Source organism: Scylla paramamosain, chromosome 42 (assembly GCF_035594125.1).
Source record: "Scylla paramamosain isolate STU-SP2022 chromosome 42, ASM3559412v1, whole genome shotgun sequence".
Taxonomy (NCBI): Eukaryota; Metazoa; Arthropoda; class Malacostraca; order Decapoda; family Portunidae; genus Scylla; species Scylla paramamosain.
Genome location: NC_087192.1, coordinates 12176496 through 12202982, shown reverse-complemented (window position 1 = coordinate 12202982; position 26487 = coordinate 12176496). Strand labels below are relative to the sequence as shown.

General features: G+C 38.9%; 1 protein-coding gene across 2 annotated transcripts in view; it reads left to right on the top strand.

The window, feature by feature from the left end:
- The window catches only part of LOC135093237 (ADAM 17-like protease), a 219524-nt gene that overhangs the window by 44827 nt on the left and 148210 nt on the right, over nucleotides 1-26487 (top strand). For both annotated transcript variants that reach the window (XM_063992245.1, XM_063992244.1), the window contains exon 3: nucleotides 19662-19762. In XM_063992245.1, the coding sequence (XP_063848315.1) occupies nucleotides 19662-19762 (101 nt within the window). The remainder of the gene's footprint in view (nucleotides 1-19661; nucleotides 19763-26487) is intronic.

The window sequence follows — 26487 nt, the reverse complement described above, 5'->3', positions numbered from 1 at the left end:
TAGTTGGCCTACTAGACTCCTTAGACTTTCCTTTTCCTCATTATACATTCCACATTTTTGTTCAGTCCTCTTGCAGCACATACATTTATACACTCAAGAGATTTACAATGTTCATTTTGACAGAGTGATACCATGTTCATTCTGCACAATATCTAGACCAATATATCTGAAAATAGTATCAATTTGCTCTCTAGCTTGAAAATTATTTCTGATTTGAACAATGACAACATTTTCAAATCTCTTTTTTCCTCTCCACAAGAAATCATCTACATGCATAAAAAACATACCACATAATTTTCCTTCATGGTACCAGTAAAAAGCTGCAGGGTCAGTTTTCACTTGATTACATATTTTTCCAGTTTCCACAGTACACTGTTATCACAGCCTATCTCAACAGGGGCAACAAGATACACTTCATGCTCAAAATGTTCACTCTGTAGAATTGCAGCCTTAATATTAATACCATTGGAATTCACTTCCCACTTCTTTGAAGACAGTATATCAATGAAAGACTTCAAAATTTCATTGCTAACAGTGGGAGAGTTGGAATGAATTTCTTATTTTCCTCAAATCTTCTTGCAGCTAGCCATGCTTTCATTTTTTTTTCTATCACTGCTTTCCTTTTGTTTTACTACCCATTGAACTGACATTGCTTTTTGCCCCATGTTTTGAACTTCCTTATATTATATACTCCAAAATTCTTCCATCTTTTCAGTTCTTTTGCTTTTTCAGATTCAAGATTTTTTGGTATTTTCACAAGCCATTACTGTTTCATTGATTTTCTGCAGTTCCTGCACTTCATCTTCCAATACTGGTATCCACTTTGCTATGTCTTTATTCCAATCAAGGACTGATATATGTCCATCTTCATGCTTAATATTCCTCTGATTACTGTATTTTCCTATAGATTTTTCAGCACAGCTATGCACAGTCACTGTCTGCCATTTATCTGACTCTTTTGGCAGGAAGCTTACTCTCTGTCCAGTCTTAGGAATACTTTTGACTACAAGACTGTCCTCAGACATGTTTTCTTCAACAATTTCATTATTGAGTCCGTTCCATTCATTTTCCACTCTTCAAGAACCAGTTCCTTCCTATCTCTTTTTTAAACCTAAATTTTTCAAGCTTGAACCTGTTATTTCTTGTTCTATCCTAGTTACCGATCCTAAGAATTTTGCTTACATCCCCTTGTTATAACCCGTATACCACTTAAAGACTTCTATCAGGTCCCCTCTTAACCTACATCTCTCTAAATAATGTAAATTTAACAGCTTCAATCTCACTTCGTAAGGAATACTCTTCATCCCCTGTGTTCTTTTAGTCATTCTTCTTTGTACTGATTCTAATAGACCTATATCCTTCCTGTAATATGGGGAGCAGAGCTGCACAGTGATGTCTAGATGAGGCCTGACCAGTGCCAAATATAACTTTAATATTATTTTGGGCCTTCTGCTTTTAACACTTCAAAAAATGAATCCTAATGCCCTATTTGCCCTGTTTCTGGCCTCTATGCATTGCTTTCTTAGATGGAGTTCAGAGCTAACTATAACTCCAAAATCTTTTTCATACCCTGAACCTACCAGAGCTTGCATACTAAGCAACTCTAACTGTTGACCAGCTTAGTTGGCCATGATACAGTAAGACATGACATTGAAATGGGCATTAAGGAGGAGCAGTTAACCATCCTAAGGCTATGGTGCCAGGAAACGGAAAACAAGACACCAGCTGTTAAGCATATATGAAACATTTATTCTGTAATAAAAGTTTAGGTTTGATTCAAAGCTATACTTCAACTATTCTTACACCCCTTTTTTCTTTCCCCCATTACAGAGATGGGAAATGATGATATTGAAGTATATGAGGGTAGTATGCATGTCAAATCTATACTTCAGGTTCTTTAAGTAAAACATGGTGGACAACATCACTTTATTTATAAAACATATCTCTGTCTGACAAGACCACATGTAAAATTAAATGATAGTGTGAGGGACTGTATGGAGGGTGTGTTTGAACTGAAAGCATTTGCAGCCCCCTAACAGCACTCCCTCTTGCTGCTGCATCTCGGGTAACTCTGCAGGTTCCCAGTTGTTATTATTCTCATTTTGGTCAGGCATGCCTTTCCCTTCCAGAAAGTCTAGATCTTCTGGATAACATAATTAAATATTGTGAAGGACACAGCATGCCTTCACAGTTTTGGGGATTTTTTTTATATCAGCATCCACATACTTAAAGTGTCTGAATCTCCCCTACAATGACCCAAAAGCATTCTCAGTTGTTACTTAGCTGAGTTTCTTATTGAACCTCAGCTGGGCTTCTGACAAACCTCCTCTGGTCTTAAATGGGGTCATCAAATGTTTGTGGATGCCAAAAACTGAATTTCTGACAAGTTGGTAGCTTGGTTAAGGAAAGTACCTTGCATTGTACTCCTGCATCTTATTGAACAAGGAACATGATCTGAACACACTGTTGTTATATGCTGACCCAGGAAAACCAGCCAGAATGAAAGAAAATTTCATATCAAGTGTTCACACAACCATGAGATTAACATTGTTATTGTGTCTTGTCTATGTAATCAGCCTGGATTTTTAGTGAAGCCTTTTTTTTTTTTTATGTAGGAAGGCCAAGGGCAACAAAAATCCAATAAAAAAATATGCCCATTGAAATGCCAGTCACATAAAAGGGTCAAAGCAGTGGTCAAAAATTGATGAATAAGTGTCTTGATACCTCCCTCTTGAAGGAATTCAAGTCATAGGAAGGTGGAAATACAGAAGCAGGCAGGGAGTTCCAGAGTTTACCAGAGAAAGGGATGAATGATTGAGAATACTGGTTAACTCTTGCATTAGAGAGGTGGACAGAATAGGGGTGAGAGAAAGTAGAAAATCTTGTGCAGCGAGGCCACGGAAGGAGGGGAGGCATGCAGTTAGCAAGATCAGAAGAGCAGTTAGCTTGAAAATAGCAGTAGAAGACAGCTAGATATGCAACATTGTGGTGGTGAGAGAGAGGCTGAAGACAGTCAGTTAGAGGAGAGGAGTTGATGAGACGAAAAGCTTTTGATTCCACCCTGTCTAGAAGAGCAGTATGAGTGGAACCCCCAGACATGTGAAGCATACTCCATACATGGACGGATAAGGCCCTTGTACAGAGTTAGCAGCTGGAGGGGTGAGAAAAACTGGCAGAGACGTCTCAGAACGCCTAACTTCATAGAACCTGTTTTAGCTAGAGATGAGATGTGAAGTTTCCAGTTCAGATTATAAGTAAAGGACAGACCGAGGATGTTCAGTGTAGAAGAGGGGGGTCAGTTGAGTGTCATTGAAGAAGAGGGGATAGTTGTCTGGAAGGTTGTGTCGAGTTGATAGATGGAGGAATTGAGTTTTTGAGGCATTGAACAATACCAAGTTTGCTCTGCCCCAATCAGAAATTTTAGAAAGATCGGAAGTTAAGCGTTCTGTGGCTTCCCTGCGTGATATGTTTACCTCCTGAAGGGTTGGATGTCTATGAAAAGACGTGGAAAAGTGCAGGGTGGTATCATCAGCGTAGGAGTGGATAGGACAAGAAGTTTGGTTTAGATCATTAATGAATAATAAGAAGAGAGTGGGTGACAGGACAGAACCCTGAGGAACACCACTGTTAATAGATTTAGGAGAAGAACAGTTACCATCTACCACAGCAGCAATAGAACGGTCAGAAAGGAAACTTGAGATGAAGTTACAGAGAGAAGGATAGAAACTGTAGGAGGGTAGTTTGGAAATCAAAGCTTTGTGCCAGACTCTATTAAAAAGCTTTTGATATGTCCAAGGCAACAGCTAAAGTTTCACCAAAATCTCTAAAAGAGGATGACCAAGACTCAGTAAGGAAAGCCAGAAGATCACCAGTGGAGCGGCCTTGACAGAACCCATACTGGCGATCAGATAGAAGGTTGTGAAGTGATAGATGTTTAAGAATCTTCCTGTTGAGGATAGATTCAAAAACTTTAGATAGGCAGGAAATTAAAGCAATAGGACGGTAGTTTGAGGAATTAGAACGGTCACCCTTTTTAGGAGCAGGTTGAATGTAGGCAAACTTCCAGCAAGAAGGAAAGGTAGATGTTGACAGACAGAGCTGAAAGAGTTTGACTAGGCAAGGTGCAAGCACGGAGGCACAGTTTCGGAGAACAATAGGAGGGATCCCATCAGGTCCATAAGCCTTCCGAGGGTTTAGGCCAGCGAGGGCATGGAAAACATCATTGCGAAGAATTTTGATACATGGCATGAAGTAGTCAGAGGGTGGAGGAGAGGGAGGAACAAGCCCAGAATCGTCCAAGGTAGAGTTTTTAGCAAAGGTTTGAGCAAAGAGTTCAGCTTTAGAAATAGATGTGATAGCAGTGGTGCCATCTGGTTGAAATAGAGGAGGGAAAGAAGAAGAAGCAAAGTTATTGGAGATATTTTTGGCTAGATGCCAGAAATCACGAGGGGAGTTAGATCTTGAAAGGTTTTGACATTTTCTGTTAATAAGGAGTTTTTGGCCAGTTGGAGAACAGACTTGGCATGGTTCCAGGCAGAAATATAAAGTGCATGAGATTCTGGTGATGGAAGGCTTAAGTGCCTTTTGTGGGCCACCTCTCTATCATGTATAGCATGAGAATAAGCTGTGTTAAACCAAGGTTTAGAAAGTTTAGGACGAGAAAAAGAGTGAGGAATGTACACCTCCATGCCAGACACTATCACCTCTGTTATGCGCTCAGCACACAAAGATGGGTCTATGACATGGAAGCAGTAGTCATTCCAAGGAAAATCAGCAAAATACCTCCTCAGGTCCCCCCAACTACAAAACGCCAGAGGCACTTTCGCTTAGGGGGATCCTGAGGAGGGATTGGAGTGATGGGACAAGATAAAGATATGAGATTGTGATCAGAGGAGCCCAACGGAGAAGAAAGGGTGACAGCATAAGCAGAAGGATTAGAGGTCAGGAAAAGGTCAAGAATGTTGGGCGTATCTCCGAGATAGTCAGGAATATGAGTAGGGTGTTGCACCAATTGCTCTAGGTCATGGAGGATAGCAAAGTTGTAGGCTAGTTCACCAGGATGGTCAGTGAAGGGAGAGGAAAGCCAAAGCTGGTGGTGAATATTGAAGTCTCCAAGAATGGAGATCTCTGCAAAAGGGAAGAGGGTCAGAATGTGCTCCACTTTGGAAGTTAAGTAGTCAAAGAATTTCTTATAGTCAGAGGAAGTTAGGTGAGAGGTATACAACACAGATAAATTTAGTATGAGAGTGAATCTGTAGTTGTAGCCAGATGGTGGAAAACTCGGAAGATTCAAGAGCGTGGGCACGAGAGCAACCTGAGTCATTGTGCACATAAACGCAGCATCCAGCTTTGGATCGAAAATGAGGATAGAGAAAGTAGGAGGGAACAGAAGAGGGGCTACTGTCAGTTGCCTCAGACACCTGAGTTTCAGTGAGGAAAAGAAGATGAGGTTTAGAAGAGGAGGAGTGGTGTTCTACAGATTGAAAATTAGATCTTAGACCGTGAATGTTGCAGAAGTTAATGAAGAAAAGTTGAGGGGGGTGTCAAGACACTTAGGGTTGTCGACAGGAAGGCAGTTCGACCTGGGGACATTTATGCTCCCCTCCCCAGATGGGGACTCCGAGGCTGGTGTAGGAGTCGCCATGATGATTTTAAAATTTTTGAGTGAAGGGTGTGTGTGTTATTATGTGCTTGTAGTTTTGTGTGGAGGAAGAGAGTTGTCTTCAGAGGGCAGGCTGTGACTGCCCCCCTGTGTTGTGAGACACAAAGGGAAACGTTCAGTGAGGTCACAGCTGGGTTTAATGATAAGTTCACAGCACCCCCTGAACACTGGGAGTAATTATCGTTTCGGCAGGTGTCTACTGCCTCCTCCTGTGAATGTGATGTCCATCTGCAGCTCCTATCAAACCTAAAATTCCACCCATATTCTAAATTCATCTATAACTGCCATTGTTTCTGGAGATGGCCATATGAACACTTTTGAACCACACACAACATATCAGCTACTCTCTGTGCACATTCAAACACAGTGGTTTGTGAGACTCCAAAGAGCTTGGATATCCTTCTGTAGGTTGACTGCATGCTGAGATACCACAGTGTGAGGTACAACACCTTCTTGGGAGTTAGTTAAAGGCTGGTGCCGGAGGTTGCTTTTCCATAAGCTTTGTGGATGAGATCCAGTGTCCTGGAGAACATCTCCCATGTAAGTCGGAGGTGCTTGAAGAAGTCCAGGTTACTCTTGGCTTCCAGTACCTCTACAAGTCCCTCCTGCTTTGTATGGTGTTTCCTAAAAGAAAAGAAGATAACTGATTGAATAAGTTTGTTCATATATCTTTAACATCTTGTTCCCCTCTGAGAATTTCTGCTGAAGGAGTTTTAACCTACCTTGTTCTAACCAAACCTAACCTTACCAATGCCCTCACTCTTACCCATGTTGCCTATCCCCTCTCTACTGTTCCCCCACTTTTCCAGCTGACACACTCACTCATATTTTATCACTTTTATGACTGGAACACTTGCACATGATTATGAATCTCACTAATATTAAAAATATTGATTCTTTCTATAACATAAATGAAAACAGCTATAATGATTATGATATTAGAATTGAAGTAATTAACTCAGTACACAACTCCCTAAATATTGATGAAATATGCAAATATCAGGAAGTAAATTTACTCAATACACAACTTCCTAAATATTGATGAAATATGCAAATTTCAGGACATTAAATCATGTACATCAGCTATCCTGTGAATTGTTTAGATTGTTTAAATATTTTACAAGTAAATTCATGTTCCTTAAACAAAAATTGTGATCACCTGATCTCCCTCCTCAAATCCATCTCGCTAAATTTTCTGACATATTAAGCATTATGATAATGGTGGTGTGACAATGTCAAACATAACATTTCCAGTACCCTGTTAAGTGACTGTTGTCTCTAATGACATTGCAGAAATTTGCAGTTGAAATTACACTAGATAGCTCCAATTACATCTTATCTCCTCTTTGCTGTCCAAATGGTAAAGGTAAGATAAGAACTTTAATAAATTTATGGTTAAATTTCTCTCACATCAAATATTCATTGACAACCAAACTTTCATATCCAGTGACTTCAACATTAATTTATTAGAACAAGACATTTTTTTAGGTGTTATGCAGTCTTTCAATTATTTCCTTAGCATATCCTGTTCAACTAGATTTCTGAGTAATAATACCAAAGCTCCTTCCCTCCTGGAGCATATATGATACCATACCATGATTTTACTGTTCCTTCCTCTCCTGGTATTCTTTTTTGTCTTTGTAAACCTCCCAAATCCATTACACACAAGCTCGCTTATGGTACAAGTCCCAGTGCAGACACAAAAAGTGCAAATGTTTTCAGGAAAAAATTCCTGTATCAAGCTCATTCACTCTTTTTATTTCAAACTTGCTTTATATATTAATAAATGCTTATGCTTTTAATAGATATGCCATATTTTTGTGTATTTCATGTATTTTTTGAGGTAGGTCTATTTCAAGTGCATCTCTTTATGACTGCCAAATCCTAAGCAGACACACCCTAGTCCAATGGAGATGCAAGTCTTTATTTATTTATAATATGTGTAATTATACTTTTTAGTACATATCATGCATAATACTTATGATTTTAGCCAGGATTTAAATAGTTGCATGCTGATAGGAGGTGTATAGTACATGTCTACATATAAAAATAGTGTAAAAGATGCTATACACTTTTTAATAGAAAAAAACATCATCAGTAAAGTACACTTTGCAGTGAGTAGTATGGATGAGAATTTAATAAGTGCAGTGTTCACACATGCTTTTACATTTAAAACTTAAATAAAAAAAGATACATTATTTTCATCACTATATTGACTGTTGGAACAACATAACTCATGAAAACACAAACGTGAACACTTTTTTAGAAAAATACACAGTTCAGGTATTGTTTTCTATGTGATGGATATTTTGAAAAAAAAAAAAAAAGTTAATCTGCCTAACAATTATTGGGCCTGCATTGAACTGAAAATCTTTGTAGAAAAAAAACACTTATTGTAAGCCTGCAAATAAGGAAAACATTGTAACATATCCACTTCCATTTCTGCACCATGAGCATAGGCCCTAATTCAGTTGGAATAAAGTTCTTTTGTTTTAGGCTTAATACTAAGACTATAGTAGGTGTACAAAAAATACTAGGTTATAGGGAGACATGCAGTAAAGGAGATCATAACATTGGCCACATTAAAGGAGGGAGACATAGGCAAGAGAGAGACATGTGGCCAAGCCTATCCATGCTGAGTCTGTTTATTAGTCTGCACTAAAATGTGCTGTGATGGAGGCCATTATATCAGTTGGGGAAAAAAGTATTCATTCATGCAGTTCTGAAATACAGATTTGGGATTGTTGAGCACCACAATTTAATTCTGGAGCACAGAATATGACACGTCCTCCATGTCAGGAAAATAAAACCCCGCGCTCTTCTTTGCAAAGGACACTGTCATAACCCCATTGTCAATAAATTGTATTTTTCCTATATACACCTTGAAAAATGGCTTCTGGACCCATCCCCTTCCTGATACCTGCTGCTTTTTTTTACTTTCACTCTGAACCAGTCATCTTTTGCTGGCTCAGCCAAGGGTAATTTTATTCCAAACTCACCACCCTCACTGAACACTGATGCTGCTGTCATTAGAACTACCATCGTGAAGACTTATATTTTCCACATTGTCATCCTCAGAGGAAGAAGTTGTACTAAGCACAGGCCTAGGCCTAAGCCTCTAGGCTTAGAAGCTTTTCCTGTTTTTGCCTTGGATGTGTGAGTAGTAGTAGTAGTAGTAGCAGTAGCAGTAGTAGTAGTAGTAGTAGTAGTAGTAGTAGTAGTAGTAGTAGTAGTAATAATAATAGGTTTCTTTTGTTTTAGCCTGCTTGCCTTTTCAGTCATCCTCTTCTTCTCGTTCTCTTGAAGCTCTTTCTCCTCTTTTTGTCGTTTGATGCTGTACCATTTTGTGAGATGAAATAGCATAAACTCTATCCAAAATGCCTTGCACCATCTTGGGTCCTTTGCCAGGTCTTCATTCTAGGTAAAACATGTGTTGAGCAAAATATGGACTAATATTTGAGGATGACTTAGGGGTGCTTGGTCTTGTGATCTTGCTAGGTTCAGGTGTTGCTTGGTCAATGATACTTGGTCCAGATGTACTTGTTGTTTCATGCAGATCAGGCACTCTTGGTGAGTTTGGTGCATTGTTCAATGAAGGATGCAGCCTCGGGAATTCTACAGGCAGTGCAGTAGCATGGAATGGCAGTGAGATGTACCTCTGGAAGAGCCCTGAGTAGCCCTTAAAATCAATGATCATGTCACAGAGTGACCCTCCATAATTATATTTCTCTCTTTCTGTTGCAGTTGTTATGCTTAGGATAGGGATTGTTTGGGATCCTCTGTGAAACACAGGCACCAAGTTTGTTTGGCATGACCTCTCCACCTTCCCTCCCTGATCTACTCCTTCAAAAATGCAAGATCACTTTTCCTTTAGGCTACATTACACTTTAATTTTTAATAGTATGGGCTGTTGGGGTTGAAGGAGACTAACCTGCACTTAGCAAACTCAGCAATGATGTTTTCTTTGCTAATATACTTGTAGTGAACTGGAAAAGTACTTTTGCAAAGGTAGCTTGAGTGATGCATTCATCACTGTTTGCATGCTCCCAGGCCTTTGCTATCTTGCTCCATACCCTCTTCTTGGGCCAAATACTGACACATCTATGGGTTGCATAATGTGTGTAGAGTTAGGGGGAGGTCATACAAGATTATATTATGCTTATTGGGCATTTTGGCCAAATGAAAATTGTTCCTTCTTTTGTGCCAGTCAGGCCACACAATTACTGGTCTTGTGATGTTTTTGGTAAGCCAGTCACTGAAAGTGTTACACATATATTCAAACAATGTTTCATGGGTTATGTAACCTTTGTCACTCTTCCTGACACAAAAAATCATGCTCATCTGGGAACTTCGCTGATTATTGGGTTTATCCTCTTCCTTGGGTAAATAATCACAGGAGGAGGAATACTGCCATCTGCACCTACACAACAAAGCATAGTGATGTTTGACATCTGATGGATGGAACTCTCCTCAAACGCTGCTTTCTCCCCTTTAAAGGCAAAGATCTTTCTTTTTTGTGGAGAAAGGGAAAAGCCTGACTTATCAATATTATAGTTTCTTCTTGGGTCACTCAGGGCATCTAGGGCATCTGCATCAGTAAAATACTGGAGACCATTGGCAAACCATTGTCATATGCCTCCTTCACTTATATTCTTTCTTGCAGTCAAAAGGCTCTCTGGTGTGTGAAAGGTTATGTAGGGATGCCTATTGCTAAAAAGCTTCCACCACGTCTCTCCAGGTTCAGCTTTACAAAGTGATGGCAATATTCTCCTGCCCTCATACCTTGCTGCTTCTTCCTCCCCAAGGATGTCTGAAACAGTCTAAATAGTATTTGTCTTTGTTACAGGATGGGCACGGTCAGTGCATAGCTTGATGTAGTTTGCTAAAGCCTGCTCCTCTGCTTCAGTAAGCATGGCTGGGGGACCCATCTTAATGCTCACAGGGTGATATCCTTTGATTTTGTGTCTGAGAGTAGCTTCAGGGATCCCATGTTTTCTTCCTGCTGCACTTATACCACATCTGCAATTGCAATTGATGCCAGGATTTCACATAGCCTATTAAAAATGTCAGTATTAACAATGGCAAGGTAAAAGGTAGGTGTGTGAAAAGGTACTTAGGTTACTAGTATCTACAACCAAGCCTTACTGTGTAGCCTACTATGCATTAAACCATTTAACATCAAAAGCAAACACAAAAACCATGCACTCATGTTTTGTGGTCTTTAATTGCAGCTTGTGTGTCTGCTTGACAGTAACTGTCTCTAGCTTTTAGTCTAGTAGTCATTATTTTCTCTTTGTTCTGTTCATCTTTTTATAGCATTATTTTTTTCTCTCACTATCTACTCTTTATGAGACACTATATTTATTTAGATTTTTCAGTTCTGCTAGTTTTCGCTGTATAGTTATAGTATTAGTTCATGCACTATTCACATCCAACTGAAAAAAAGAAAAATACTACAAATAGGAAAGATAACTTTGATAAGTAACACTAAACCTAAGGAGATGCACCACCACCATCACAACCAGATGCCTTTCTCCTAATGGCCCCCACTCATCTCCTAGGGACTCCCACACACGTGTCTCTACTGGGTTGAGTCAGGCTCTCAGTCAGAGTAAAGGAACTCAACTATCATCACTGAAAACTCTACCCTAAATATAGGAAATGGTGAAGTGAGATTGGGGTTTGCCAACCATGTGGTTTATGCCCTTCTAAACCTAGTTTGAAAAAATGTGACTCCATTGGATTTCAATCTTATGATAGTCCAGTTCGGACATACCCATTTTTCTAAGCAGTCATTAATGCAGAAGCCACCAAATCATGCAGTAGTGTAGTTCAAGGCATGCTCATTCCATCTGTAACAAGAAAAAAATATATTGGAGTTAGAAAAGTGAGAGAAATTCAACTCTGAAAAAATTTGTTTCCTTAGGTTTCAGCTAAGAGACCCCCCAAAAAAAATCTATCTACATTTACAAAAAAAAATTCAGATTAAAGTATGTATCCTGTAACGCTGGTAGTGTAGGAGAATATCAGAATATCACTGATGAAATTAAGTATTTTTATGTATCTGCTTTCTTTACATATACTTAAATTTTGTGCATGGCAGTTTTTTTTTGCATGAAGTGTGTCTCCTGGGCTGTGCATCTCCACTGGTACTTGTATCCTATAGACCAACAAATGATCACAAATGCATGAAATTTAAAGGCAAACTCTCAGCCATTAACTTGAATACGTTATTAACATATCAAAATACAAACATCAACTGCAATTTATTTCTAGATACAGTGTATAGTATTCACTATGCTTGTTTTCCTAAATTATCAAAATTTATATCAACCATATGATTTAAAAAAAAAAAACATGGATAACACAAGGAATTCTTAAATCTATAAAACATAAATTTGCTTTATGTAAAAGAAAGAAAGAATCCCTTTCTCTGGTAACTCTGGAACTCCCTGCCTCCTTCTGTACTTCCACTTCCTATGACTTGAATTCCTTCAAGAGGGAGGTTTCATGACATTTATCCTTCAATTTTTGACAACTGCTTTAGATACCATTTGATGACAGTAGGCTTTTTTTTTTTTTTCCTTTTTTTTTTCTCTTGGCAAGTGTCACTCCTAAAAAAAAAAAAAAAAAAAAATATATATATATATATATATATATATATATATATATATATATATATATATATATATATATATATATATATATATATATATATATATATATATATATATATATATATATATATATATAATTGCTTTATCTTTTCTCATAATTTGATTATATACATATTGTTTCAGTTTGTTTTCTTATGTTCTTAGTTTTTTTTTTCTTTTTATTTGTCCAGAAATCTCTGCTTAATAAGGGCTGTTTGTCAACATCATTTATTGACTCTCATACTGTACGTATAAATGACAAGCATAAAAAAAGTTAATCTTACCAGTAGTGGCTCCTCATGGATCAGCCAAATTATGCACATATGATGATGAATGCTCACTGTACAACGTGTGTGGTGGTTTTGCTTTTGGGTCACGCATGGTTACGTAACAGTGATGTGATTCGTGTTGCTCCACGTCCATAAATACACTGCTTGCCCAACGGGTAAACTTAAGTGTGTGTACTATAGGACTGAGAGTAGTGCCTTTGTTCTTACCAGTGAAAATGTGCATGTTTTTAATTATCAATTCTAAGAGATTAACAAACTGATCAGTTATGAGAGATAAGGCAGAGATAATATTTCCATTACATGACCATGTGCAGACTAGTAGTACCTGGGGCCCAAGGTTACTTCAGGTAAGGAGCTCTTTTAATAGACATAGCATGTATTCGCTTGCTCCCTGAATGCTTGGTGCCTGAGGCTACTGCCTCATTAGCCTCATTGTAAATCCACCACTGTACATAACATGCAGGGTTTGTGAAGGGTGACGAACATGTTCATTACCTACCGTGTTATACAGAGGGTGTCCAAGTTATGAGGTAATGAGTTACAAATTCAAATTTGGCACTAATCGTCATATTTACCTAGTTCACTGCTTTGCCACTAACATAGCAAAGGACTGCCCACTGCCCCAGGACACAGGCACTGTTGTAGTTTATTTTGAAATGCTAGTTTAAAATTTAGATTTAATTTAAATCTTATTATACTGCACCACAGTGAGTCTGGTTTGAGATTCCATGGCATATGCATAGACCTCTGCCAATTGGCCTCTGAGAGGCATAGGGATGGGAGGGTTGCACTGCAAGGTGTACAAAGCCTGCTCCATTACATTAAGTCCATGAATAGGCAAACATACCTGTCTTATGCTTTCAGCCAGCCATCTTAATAAATTATATGAATAAAAGCATGTGTAACCTGAGGAGAGAGGGAGAAAGGAAAAATATGTGAGAGAGAGAGAGAGAGAGAGAGAGAGAGAGAGAGAGAGAGAGAGAGAGAGAGAGGCATCTCATTTTAACCCATGGTTGTACGCCTGGCATATTTAAGTCTTGCATTTGGCAGAAGCCTCAAGCCTGTCACTACTCAGTAGTATCACATCACCCATAAGGCAAGGTGCTCTCTCTCTCTCTCTCTCTCTCTCTCTCTCTCTCTCTCTCTCTCTCTCTCTCTCTCTCTCTCTCTCTTTCTCTCTCTCTCATGGTATCAAGTATCAAGTAAGCATTACATTATTTGCAGAATGCATGATACATTTTTTGTAATGAAAAATTATGATGACAAGTTATGAGTGAAATGACTTATGAGCAGCCTTCCAGAATGTATCTCACTTGTGATTTGAACATCCTCTGTATGTGGTACTCACAGCTGCAGCTGCTCCTACCACCAAAAAATCATCTGCCACTGTCCAAGTGATGAGGGGCAGATACAGTGTCAAGCACTGGTGATCTTTACTCATTCTCCAAGAACAAATCATCAAACTCCTACATCTTGCTTCTACTGACAGTGTGCACTCAGTGCTTGAGTCTGAAGAGTGATGTACACAACAAGTTATCCCAAAGACAGTGGTGCCTGTCATCTGGCAGCGGGACTATGATTCGTTTTCAGTACAAACTTGCTTACAACACTGTATGCTGTGGCAGACCACTACTGAAAATGCTTATAAAGAAACACTGGTGTATTGCTCCTCATTTCTTGTTTTCTGCTGTTGCTTCCAGGCTGCTCATCATATCTGTGACCACAAGAGACTGCAATAGTGGTATTATGCCATGCCACCAAGATTTAGATGGCAAATCATACATACAAATCAGATAATACCATATTTTCAACTTGGGTGGATGAGACTTACATGAGAGGTGGGAAGCTGTCTTTGAGATAGACATATGGCTGGACAAGGTCATGTCCACTTGTGTGTGTATATATATATATATATATATATATATATATATATATATATATATATATATATATATATATATATATATATATATATATATATATATATATATATATATATATATATATATATATATATATATATATATATATATATATATATATATATATATATATATATATATATATATATATATATATATATATGCTTGGACAAGGTCATGTCCACTTGTGTGTGTGTATATATATATATATATATATATATATATATATATATATATATATATATATATATATATATATATATATATATATATATATATGTGTGTGTGTGTGTGTGTGTGTGTGTGTGTGTGTGTGTGTGCATATAGATAAAGGAAAAGAAATAAACTATGTATCAGGTGAAAGATGGCTTGAAGGTTGATTTTTCTTGGTATACTATCTCTTAACCCAGATCTCAAATAGAGTAATTATATACAGTGATACCTTGACTTATGAGTTTAATTCATTCTGAGACAGAGCTCATATCTCAACTTGCTCGTATGTCAAATAAATTTTCGCTATTGAAATGAATTAAAATGCCATTAATCCTTTCCTGACCCCAAAATCATTCCAATTTTTTTGTTACATGTTTTTAAATACAATAAACTTTATATCACTAACCTCTGTTTACTGAATTTCTAGTATAACGACCCATTAAAAGGCTGTTGAACACTTGTTTTATTTTGTGAAACTGTTTGCAAAGTACGGCATATTTCAAAATTGTCGAATGCTTGCTTTATTTTATGAACATCGTAGCTCTTAAAATGTGGGAGAGTTGCCTGACACGCAGTCAACTGCATGTTTGAGAGCTGAATCACGGCTGTGTGACAGCCAGGGAGTGACCATGACAATGGCCGATGACATTCTCTCTCTCTCTCTCTCTCTCTCTCTTATGTGACATTATATAATAATGTACCATATTTTCCAGTGTATTAGATGCATCTCTGCATAAGATGCACCCTTATTTTACAATGATGTTTTGTGGAAAAAAAATTTATTGTTTCATCATAAAGTTATTGAAAAAAAACTGTATTGTGTGTGTGTGTGTGTGTGTGTGTTATGTAAGAGGCCCACTGGTCAAGGGCAACAAAGGTTTTAATAAAAAGAAAGGCCCAGTTATTGCCAGTTCTTGAGATGTCAGATAGAATAGTAAAAAAAAAAAAGGATAAGTGTCTTGAAACCTCCCTCTTGAAAGAGTTCAAGTCAAAGGAAGGAGGAAATACAGAAGCAGGCAGGGAGTTTATCAGAGAAAGGGATGAATGACTGAGAGTGCTAGTTAATTCTTGCATTAGAGAGGTGGACAGAATAGGGTGAGAGAAAGAAGAAAGTTTTGTGCAATGAGTCTGCAGGAGGAGGGGAGGTATGCAGTAAACAGTATCAGAGGAGCATTTAGTGTGAAAATACTGGTAGAAGATAGCAAGAGTTGTAACATTGTGGCAATGAGAGAGAGGCTGAAGACAGTCAGTTAGAGGAGAGGAGTTGGTAAGACAAAAAGCTTTTGATTTCACCTTCTCTAAAATAGTGGTGTGAGTGGAACCCCCCCTAACCTCCTACACTTGAAACAAACTCCATACATGGACACATAAGGCCTCTGTACAGGGATGGTAGCTTAGGTGGGGTGGGTGAGAGAAACTGGCAGAGACAACACAGAATGCCAAATTTCATAGAAGCTGCTTAAGCTGGAGATGAGATGTGAAGTTTCCAGTTTAAATTATAAGTAAAGGACTGATTCAGGATGTTCAGTGAAGAAGAGGGGGACATTTGAGTGGCACTGGAAAAGAGGTTGTGTCAGTTTGATAAATGGAGGAATTGAGTTTTTGAGGTAGTGAACATTACTAAATTTTCTGTACTCCAATCAAAAATTTTTGGAGAAATCAGAAGTCAAGTGCTATTTGGCTTCCCTACATTAGCTTTTTACTTCCTGAAGGGTTTGACGTTAATGAAAAGACATGGAAAAGTGCAAGGTGATATCATCAAAGTAGGAGTGGATAGGACAAGAAGTGTAGATGATTATTGATGAATAATAGTTAGAGAGTGGGTGATAGGACAGAACCCTGAGGAATACCACTTTTAATAGACTTAGGAGAACAGTGGCTGTCTACCATAGCAGCAGTAGAATAGTCAGAGAGGAAAGTAAGATGAAGTTACAGAGAGAAGGATAGAAGCCACAGGAGGGTAGTTTGAAATCAAAGCTTTGTGCCAGACTCTATCAAAAGCTTTTGATATGTCTAAGGCAACAGCAAAAGTTTCACCAAAATCCCCCAAAAATTGTGTATTGTCCTCACATCTGGTGTGATGCAGTGCTGTGGCTATGCAGCACTACCATCACATCTAACAATCATGTGTGCATGTGTGTTTTGTTTTCTCTCTCTCTCTCTCTCTCTCTCTCTCTCTCTCTCTCTCTCTCTCTCTCTCTCTCTCTCTCTCTCTCTCTCTCTCTCTCTCTCTCTCTCTCTCTCTCTCTCTCTCTCTCTCTCTCATGTCATATGATATTAGGTTGAAGAACACTTATTTAGAATTATGTGCAATATGTCACTGTGCACCTTAAAGGTATCTAATTATTGAATTTTTGTTTTACTATTTGTGCCTCGTCATGCAATAAACAGTAAAAGAATAATAATCTTACTACCATTTTCCCTGGAGACATCTTGTGTATTTCTTTCAATATTGTGGTTATCTGGTATAACTGCCATTGATAATAAGTCTACATAACATATCTAGGAAGCTGTTATGTACTTTTTGTAACTCAAACCATCAATTCTTTCTTATTTTTCATCAAGTATGCAAAAAAAACAAGTGGTAAATTCCTATAGCTCACCATGGAGATTGCAATGTATTGGGTCTATCTGCTGATCGTAAGGTCTGCCCACAGACTTGGTAAGGTCTGGCTTCACTTGCCTTGATGAGGAGTGGTGCAGGAAGGCATCACCTTGTTGTAATACCTCCATGCTCCATCTGCATTGGAAAATTTGGAGGCTAAGTCAGACGCTGTAGAGGGAGATGGTGCAGAAGACACACCAGAAGTTAACTCAGGAACTGATGCCAGTTTGGGAGCACTTTTCATCTTGAAAATTGCTTCAAGTAATGCCTTTCTCATGTATTTAGGTTTTTCTTTCAAGAGCTTTTCCTGAATTTTGTAATCCCACAAAATTTCCTCTTCATTCATTAATGTTTTAATTTCCAAGCCTGTTATGAGTTTATTGGTCAACTATATACTTTCATCTATAGATATTTTCTCAACTTCCACTTTTTTCATTTTCATCATCATTTTCCTTTTTTTTATTTCATTTATTTATTATTTATTTTTTATTTTTATTTTTTATCTATGACCATGTTCATGATTTCTTTGTTTGATGATTAACTACATAGACCTTCTCATTCACATCCAAATATTCATCTACATTGTCTTTGGGTAGCTTCTATCCCTCAGCACAAGACAGTCCACATGCATAGTCCACATCCATGTAGGTGTCAGCAACTTCATAATCTGCAGAAGCTTTGTCTCCACATGCTTTCAGCATATGTATGCCATGCCTTTTCTTAAATTTACTAAGCCATTCCATGGAATAATCACACCTTTGACAAGCTTTGTTCTTGATGGAAAATAGTACTTTGGCTTGGGCACAGATTACAGTCAAGCCAAGCAGCACTTTTTCATTTCTCCTATGCTGAATCCAGTCCATCAACACTGCATAGTTCAACATTTTTAGAATGGTGAAGTGTTTTATGATTATCCATTATCTTAGGAGAGTCACTGTCTCCATAAAACTTTAAAATGTCTTTTTGATCTTTCAAATCATACAGTGTTGAAAGTTAAACATCATACTCATCACTTAAGGCTTTCACTGATGCACATTTGTTCAGCCACCTTAAGATTTCAACTTTCTCTGTTATGGTTATAGTTAAATGTTCTCTTTTCTTTGCCTTTTCACTGCTGCTGCAAGAGCTGCTATATGTACTGCTGTTCTGTGGTCTTTTACTTATTGTAAACTCTAGTAGAGGTGGTTTAAGGTAAGGATGAGGTCCTTTTATATGAGCATCTGTTGTATAAGAAAATAATGATACAAAATATGTAAATTAGGGATTATTTTCTTTATATGAGGACAAAAATCTGATGATATATACAAGCTTCATTCCAAGGTGAGTAAAATTATGAAATTTAAAATGCATGCCTTCCTGCACCTTTCCCCTAACACATCTTGGCTATGTGGCAATATACAGTGATTCAGATGCACAAAGATGAGTTTGTGAGCTCCCACTCCCACTCCCACTCTTGCAGCTTACTGCTCATTATTATACTCGTACTGTATCATCATTTTACTTGCAAGCATTTTTACAATGCAGTTTAAGTATGTTGTATGATGTGACTGATCGGTGCTTGGATGTGTTAGTGTTACTGCTGGTGTGTTCTTTCATTCTCTGTCTTTGGTGTGGTGTTGCATGTGTGACTGACTATATGGTGTACAGATTGTGCCTTATTTTGTTTCTCAAGTGTTAACTATGCCTTTCAAATGAGCTAGAGTACCAATAACACTTGCAAAGAAGGTAGAAATTGTTAAGAAACACAAGAGTGGTGAGTGAGTTATCCTTCCTGACACATTAACATTGGTGAGTGTTATGCACTGGGATTTGTTGCTGGGCAGGACCCAAATTTGGCAGCTATTTTGAACATGAGATGCCTGTGATGTGAAATTTTTTATGTCCACAGATGTGCTTTGCACTGTACAGTCTAACACTGTCTGTTCCTATTAACCATGCCACTTCTAGCTAAAAAAAATCATGGTTTTTCCTACAGTTCAAACCCAAATATTTTAGGACTGTAACAGTAATTTGATTTACCTTTACTAATTATGCTGACATATCCTACTAATATTCGTAGTATCATTATAAGATTTTAAATATGATGAAGACAGAATCTGCCTATCCTAAACTCATTTAGGAATTGTCTCTTTTATTATAATTCTTATTTACTGGACATCTTCACTACTCACATTAATAATTGTCTTCTTTTCCTGTCAGATCCACAACTATAGATGCCCTTGTCTCCAGGCAGAGTGATCAAGTTGATGTTAAACTTACTTAATAATTAAAAATAATAACATTTTTCACTCCAAGTTTTCGTTTGTTTTTCAGAGATTTCCGACTTATCCTTAATCCTCGGAAGGGATTGCTTCACCCTCAGTTTAAAGCATATGCAGTTGATGGTGCTGGTAATGAGCAGATCATCCATGTAGGTGAGTATTTTCATTCTGATATAGAACATCTTTTTTTTGTGCTTGTGACTTTTATTGCATTGAAAATCAGTTTATAAGTTGCAACATCTTTTTTTTGTGCTTGTGACTTTTATTGCATTGAAAATCAGTTTATAAGTTGCACTATCTTGAAAATGCATAAATATTTATGTTATAGTAACTTTTCATTCATAGTGGAGTGATGAAATATGATATTCAGATTCTGGTGTGTTGGCTGTTGTGCTATTTATATATATATCCCCCAACTATTGTGGGTTCATCTATTGCATTCTCAGTGCATCATGGGTTTTTTTCTGGCTAATGTCTTGTAAATTTACCATATTTGTTGGTGTATTAGACATCCTATTGTAAAATAGGGGTGCATAAGATGCATCCCTATTTTACAAGGGTGTTTTGTGGAAATTTTTTTTGTTTCATCATAAATTTATTGAAAAAATTGTAGTGTGTGTGTGTGTGTGTGTGTTTTATGTAAGAGGGCCACTGGCCAAGAGCAACAAGAATTTTAATAAGAAGAAAGGCCCACTTAATGCCAACTCACATAGAGATGTCAGATAGAATAATAATAAAAAAAAAAAAAAAACAGGGGATAAGTGTCTTGAAACCTCCTTCTTGAAAGAATTCAAATCATAGGAAGGAAGAAATACAGAAGCAGGCAGGGAGTTCCAGAGTTTATCAGAGAAAGTGATAAATGAATGAGAATACTGGTTAACTCTTGCATTAGGGAGGTGGACAGAATAGGGATTAGAGAAGAAGAAAGTATTGTGCAGCCAGGCCACAGGGGGAAGGGAGGCATGCAGTTAGCAATATCAAAGGAGCAGTTAACATGAAAATACCAGTAGAAGATTGCAAGAACTGCAACATTGCAGCAATGAGAGAGAGGCTGAAGACAGCTGGTTAGAGGAGAGGAGTTGATAACATGAAAAGCTTTTGATTCCACCTTCTCTAAAATAGTGGTGTGAGTGGAAGACCCCCCTCCCCCCACACGCATGAAACAAACTCCATACATGGACAGATAAAGCTCCTGTGCAGAGTTAGTAGCTGGGGTGGATAGGGGGAGGTGAGAAAAACTGGCAAAGATGACACAGAATGCCTACCTTCATATGCCATATTTGATGGCCTATAAGATGCATAGGTTTATAAGACGCACCTCAGTTTGGGCAGGCATTAGTCTCAGGTCAGGGTCCTAGTGAACGGACTTTAGTGAGCAGTGACCTGATGCTAATATAGCTGGCTAGTGTAGACATGGCGCCTTTTGTTGCTGAGTCGTCTGGTTGTGTTAGTTCTCCTGTTCTCGAGGGCTTTGTTGCGAAGGTCTCAGAGGTGGAGGCTGAGTTCCATCGAAGGATCTCAGAGGTGCAGGCTGAGTTTCATGAGAGGATCTCAGACCTGCAGGCTGAGTTTTGTGAGAGGATCTCATCACCTGTGGGAGGGTCGTGTCCCACCGTCACCTTACCTAGTAAGGCGATGGAGGAGCAGTGGTCGGTTGTGTGCAGGGGAGCCAAGAGGGTGAAGGTCCTCAGGGCGCCTTGCATGGATGAAGAATCCCTTCAATGTGCTGGAGGAAGTGGAGGAGATGGAGGTGGACATGGCGAAAGGAGACAAGAAGGAGGGGGCAGATGCAGTTACCCTGCCCCAAGGTAGAGTGCTTGTGTTTGGTGATAGTCAGGTTAGGCTCTTATATAGTGCGTTCTGTGCTAGGGATAGGAAGCGTAGGTCGAGGGTGTGTTTGCCGGGGGCCAGGATAGGGAAGGTAGCTGATAGGCTAGACATGTCCTTGGAAAAAGATGGGACCAAGCTCATTGTTTTTCTCAGTGCGGGAGGGAATGACCTTGGTAAGGTCTGGAGTGAGGAGCTTATCGGGAGGTTTCAACAGGCTTTGAACAGGATTAGGGACAGGGGAGGAATCCCCGTGGTATGTGGTGTCTTGCCGAGGAGGGAAGTTGGTGCTGAGTGGCTGTCCAGGGCTATTACAGTGAATCACAGGCTCGCGAATCATTGTAAGAGTAATGGATGGACGTTCATCGACAACTGGGACCTTTTCTATGGTGGGGACACCTTGTACGCCAAGGATAGAGTGCATTTATCATGCCTGGGTGTTTGTGTTTTGACCGAAACACTCGAGTGGGAGGTAACTGCACTCCAGCGCTTTTTTCATTAGTCAGGAGGGAAGAAGGGGTTGTGAAGAGAAGGTGAAGGACAAATTAGTTAAATCTAGAAAGGTAGCTAGCTCAGGGAAGGTGAGAAATAGCTTAAGTGTTTACTACACAAACTGTAGAAGTATTCTGAATAAAATAGACTTGCTTAGAGGAATAGCGTGTGCAGAGAAATTTGATATCATTGCTTTAAGGGAAACTTGGTTAGATATGTCAGGAAAAGTATTTAATTTAGAGGTTAAGATAGATGGTTATACATTGTTCTATAAAGATAGGGAAAACAGGAGAGGAGGAGGCGTTGCGTTATACGTTAGGGACACATTACAGTGTTGTATTAACAGTAGAATTAAAACAGATAACAAAGCAGAGTTGATATGGGTAGATATTAAGGAAGGATTGCAGTCATTAGTACTGGGGGTAGTGTACAGACCACCGACCAGTACAAAGGAAATTAACACTTCGCTGTGGCAGGAATTAAATAGAGCAGGTAGATACAGTCAGGTATGTGTGGTAGATTTTAATTTTAGGAATATTGACTGGAGTCTGATGGTGGGTAACAAGGAAGCAGAGGAATTTCTTAAGGTAATTCAGGATAATTTTTTAAAACAGGTAGTCGTAGAATCCACAAGGGGGAATAATATTCTAGATTTAATTCTTACTAACAGGGAGGAAGCAGTCATACAGGTTGGAGGACAGCTAGGTAACAGTGACCATAGGGAAATTAGGTACAATTTAGAATGGGAAGAAACTTTTAGAAGCAAAAACACTAGTAAAATACCTGACTTTAGGAGAGCAGATTTTGAGGAATTAAAAAGGTACCTCCAAGGAGTGGACTGGCAATGGATGCAGGGTGAGGTCAGGTCAGGGATGGAGTTCAGAGAGATAAGGCAGGATGAGAGAGGTGAGGTGAGGCGTGAGGGTGTAGGACAAGAGGAGGGAAGATGTGTCCAGAAGGGACAGAGGAGAGAGGGAGGGGGAGATAGGTGTGAGTATGTTGGAATGTCAGGTCATGCTGAAATGAGAGGTGAGGTCGAGGCGAGTAGATGAGGGAGTGGAGAGGATGGTAGGGGCTGAGATGAGGGGATTAGGTGAGGTAAATGTAGATGAATTGTATAAATATTTTGTAGATAAAGTTCATACAGGTCAGTTAGCAAATATCCTGTATAGTGCAATAAGATCACAGGAAAATTACCTTAAATGGATGACTGCTAGGTTAGAGCATTATACAGGGCATAGGAGAAGTATATATAAGAGATTAAGAGCAGGTGAAGAAGTTTTAAGGTAACAATATAATGAATGAGTTAGAACAGTCAGGAATTTAACGAGGAAAGCTAAGGGCAATTATGAATTAAAGGTAGCCAGCCAGGTGAAGATGGACCCCAAGGGATTTTATCAGGTATACAGGACGAAGAATAAGGATACTATAGGTCCATTAAAGGCAACAGATGGGGAGCTGGTTAGTTCTGGGGAGATTAGTAAACTTTTGAATGATTATTTTTTAACTGTCTTCACCCAGGAAAACATGCAGGATATGCCAGATAGTGAACAGGTGTTTAGAGCAGATGAGAATGAGAAGCTGACAGATATTTCCATAACTAGGGAGATAGTGGAACAGGAGATAGATAAGCTAAAAAAGTTCAAGACACCAGGACCAGATGAAATATATCCCAGAGTACTTAAGGAATGCAAAGAGATTATTAGTGGGCCATTAGTTTCTGTCTTTAGGAAATCATTTGAGTCAGGTGAGGTACCAGTAATGTGGAGGCAGGCTAATGTAGTACCCATCTTTAAGAAAGGAGATAAAACTTTACCATCTAACTATAGACCTGTCAGCCTAACTTCAGTTGTATGTAAAATATTAGAGTCAATAATAGTGAGGAACATTAGGGAACATTTAGACAAACATAACTTGATAAATCAGTCACAGCATGGCTTCACAAAGGGGAAGTCTTTCTTGACAAACTTGTTAAGTTTTTAGGGTAAAGTGTACGAGGCAGTAGATAATGGTGGTAGTTTTTTTTTTTTTTTTTTTTGATGTAGAAAGGACACTGGCCAAGGACAACAAAAATCCAATAAAAAAATATGCCCACTGAAATGCCAGTCCAATAAAAGGGTCAAACCAGTGGTCAAAAATTGATGAATAAGTGTCTTGAAACCTCCCTCTTGAAGGAATTCAAGTCATAGGAAGGTGGAAATACAGGAGCAGGCAGGGAGTTCCAGAGTTTACCAGAGAAAGGGATGAATGATTGAGAGTACTGCTTAACTCTTGCGTTAGAGAGGTGGACAGAATAGGGGTGAGAAAAAGAAGGAAGTCTTGTGCAGTGAGGCCACGGGAGGAGGGGAGGCATGCAGTTAGCAAGATCAGAAGAGCAGTTAGCATGAAAATAGCGGTAGAAGACAGCTAGAGATGCAACATTGCGGCAGTGAGAAAGAGGCTGAAGACAGTCAGTTAGAGGAGAGGAGTTGATGAGACGAAAAGCTTTTGATTCCACTCTGTCTAGAAGAGCAGTATGAGTGGAACGCCCCCAGACATGTGAAGCATACTCCATACATGGACGGATAAGGCCCTTGTACAGAGTTAGCAGCTGGAGGGGTGAGAAAAACTGGCAGAGATGTCTCAGAATGCCTTACTTCATAGAAGCTGTTTTAGCTAGAGATGAGATGTGAAGTTTCCAGTTCAGATTATAAGTAAAGGACAGACCAAGGATGTTCAGTTTAGAAGACGGGGACAGTGAAGTCATTGAAGAAGAGGGGATAGTTGTCTGGAAAGTTGTGTCGAGTTGATAGATGGAGGAATTGAGTTTTTGAGGCATTGAACAATACCAAGTTTGCTCTGCCCCAATCAGAAATTTTAGAAAGATCAGAAGTTAAGCGTTCTGTGGCTTCCCTGCGTGATATGTTTACCTCCTGAAGGGTTGGACGTCTATGAAAAGACGTGGAAAAGTGCAGGGTGGTATCATCAGCGTAGGAGTGGATAGGACAAGAAGTATGGTTTAGAAGATCATTAATGAATAATAAGAAGAGAGTGGGTGACAGGACAGAACCCTGAGGAACACCACTGTTAATAGATTTAGGAGAAGAACAGTGACTGTCTACCACAGCAGCAATAGAACGGTCAGAAAGGAAACTTGAGATGAAGTTACAGAGAGAAGGAGAGAAGCCGTAGGAGGGTAGTTTGGAAATCAAAGCTTTGTGCCAGACTCTATCAAAAGCTTTTGATATGTCCAAGGCAACAGCAAAAGTTTCACCAAAATCTCTAAAAGAGGATGACCAAGACTCAGTAAGGAAAGCCAGAAGATCACCTTTAGAGCGGCCTTGACGGAACCCATACTGGCGATCAAATAGAAGGTTGTGAAGTGATAGATGTTTAAGAATCTTCCTGTTGAGGATAGATTCAAAAACTTTAGATAGGCAGGAAATTAAAACAATAAGACGGTAGTTTGAGGGATTAGAACGGTCACCCTTTTTAGGAACAGGTTGAATGTAGGCAAACTTCCAGCAAGAAGGAAAGGTAGATGTTGACAGGCAGAGCTGAAAGAGTTTGACTAGGCAAGGTGCAAGCACAGAGGCACAGTTTTGGAGAACAATAGGAGGGACCTCATCAGGTCCATAAGCCTTCCGAGGGGTTAGGCCAGCGAGGGCATGGAAAACATCATTGTGAAGAATTTTAATAGGTAGCATGAAGTAGTCAGAGGGTGGAGGAGAGGGAGGAATATCTTATATCTGGACTTTAGTAAAGCATTTGACAAGGTACCCCATCAAAGACTCCTGAGAAAGGTTAGAGCACATGGGGTAGATGGGAAGGTTTTAGGCTGGATAGGGTCATGGCTTAGTGGCAGGCGACAAAGAGTTGTAATAAACGGCTCGAAATCTGAGTGGGGTCATGTAATTAGTAGGGTGCCACAGGGATCAGTATTAGGGCCATTGTTATTTCTAATATATATCAATGACTTGGTTAGTGGAATTAGTAGTGATGTTAGTAAATTTGCGGATGACACAAAGATAGGTAGCTTAATTAGGTCAGAATCGGATGCCATCGCCTTGCAGGGAGATTTAGATAGAATGAATGAATGGATGGATAGATGGCAAATGCAATTTAATATCATTAAATGCAAAGTACTTAGCGTAGGTAAAGGAAACCCACACAGTACTCGTATGTACACATTAAGCAACCAAACTCTGGTAGATACAGGGTACGAGAAAGATTTAGGAGTTATAGTTAGCTCTGAACTCTGTCTATGGAAACAATGCATTGAAGCCAGAAACAGGGCAAATAGCGTACTAGGATTAATTTTTAGGGGTGTTAAAAGTAGAAGGCTGGAAGTAATATTAAAGTTATACTTGGCGCTGGTCAGACCTCATCTAGACTACGCTGTGCAGTTCTGGTCCCCACATTACTGGAAAGATATAGGTCTATTAGAATCAGTACAGAGGAGAATGACTAAAAGGATACAGGGGATGAGTGAGTATTCCTTACGAGGCGAGATTGAAGTTGTTAAACTTACATTCTTTAGAAAGACCTAGGTTAAGAGGGGACCTGATAGAAGTCTTTAA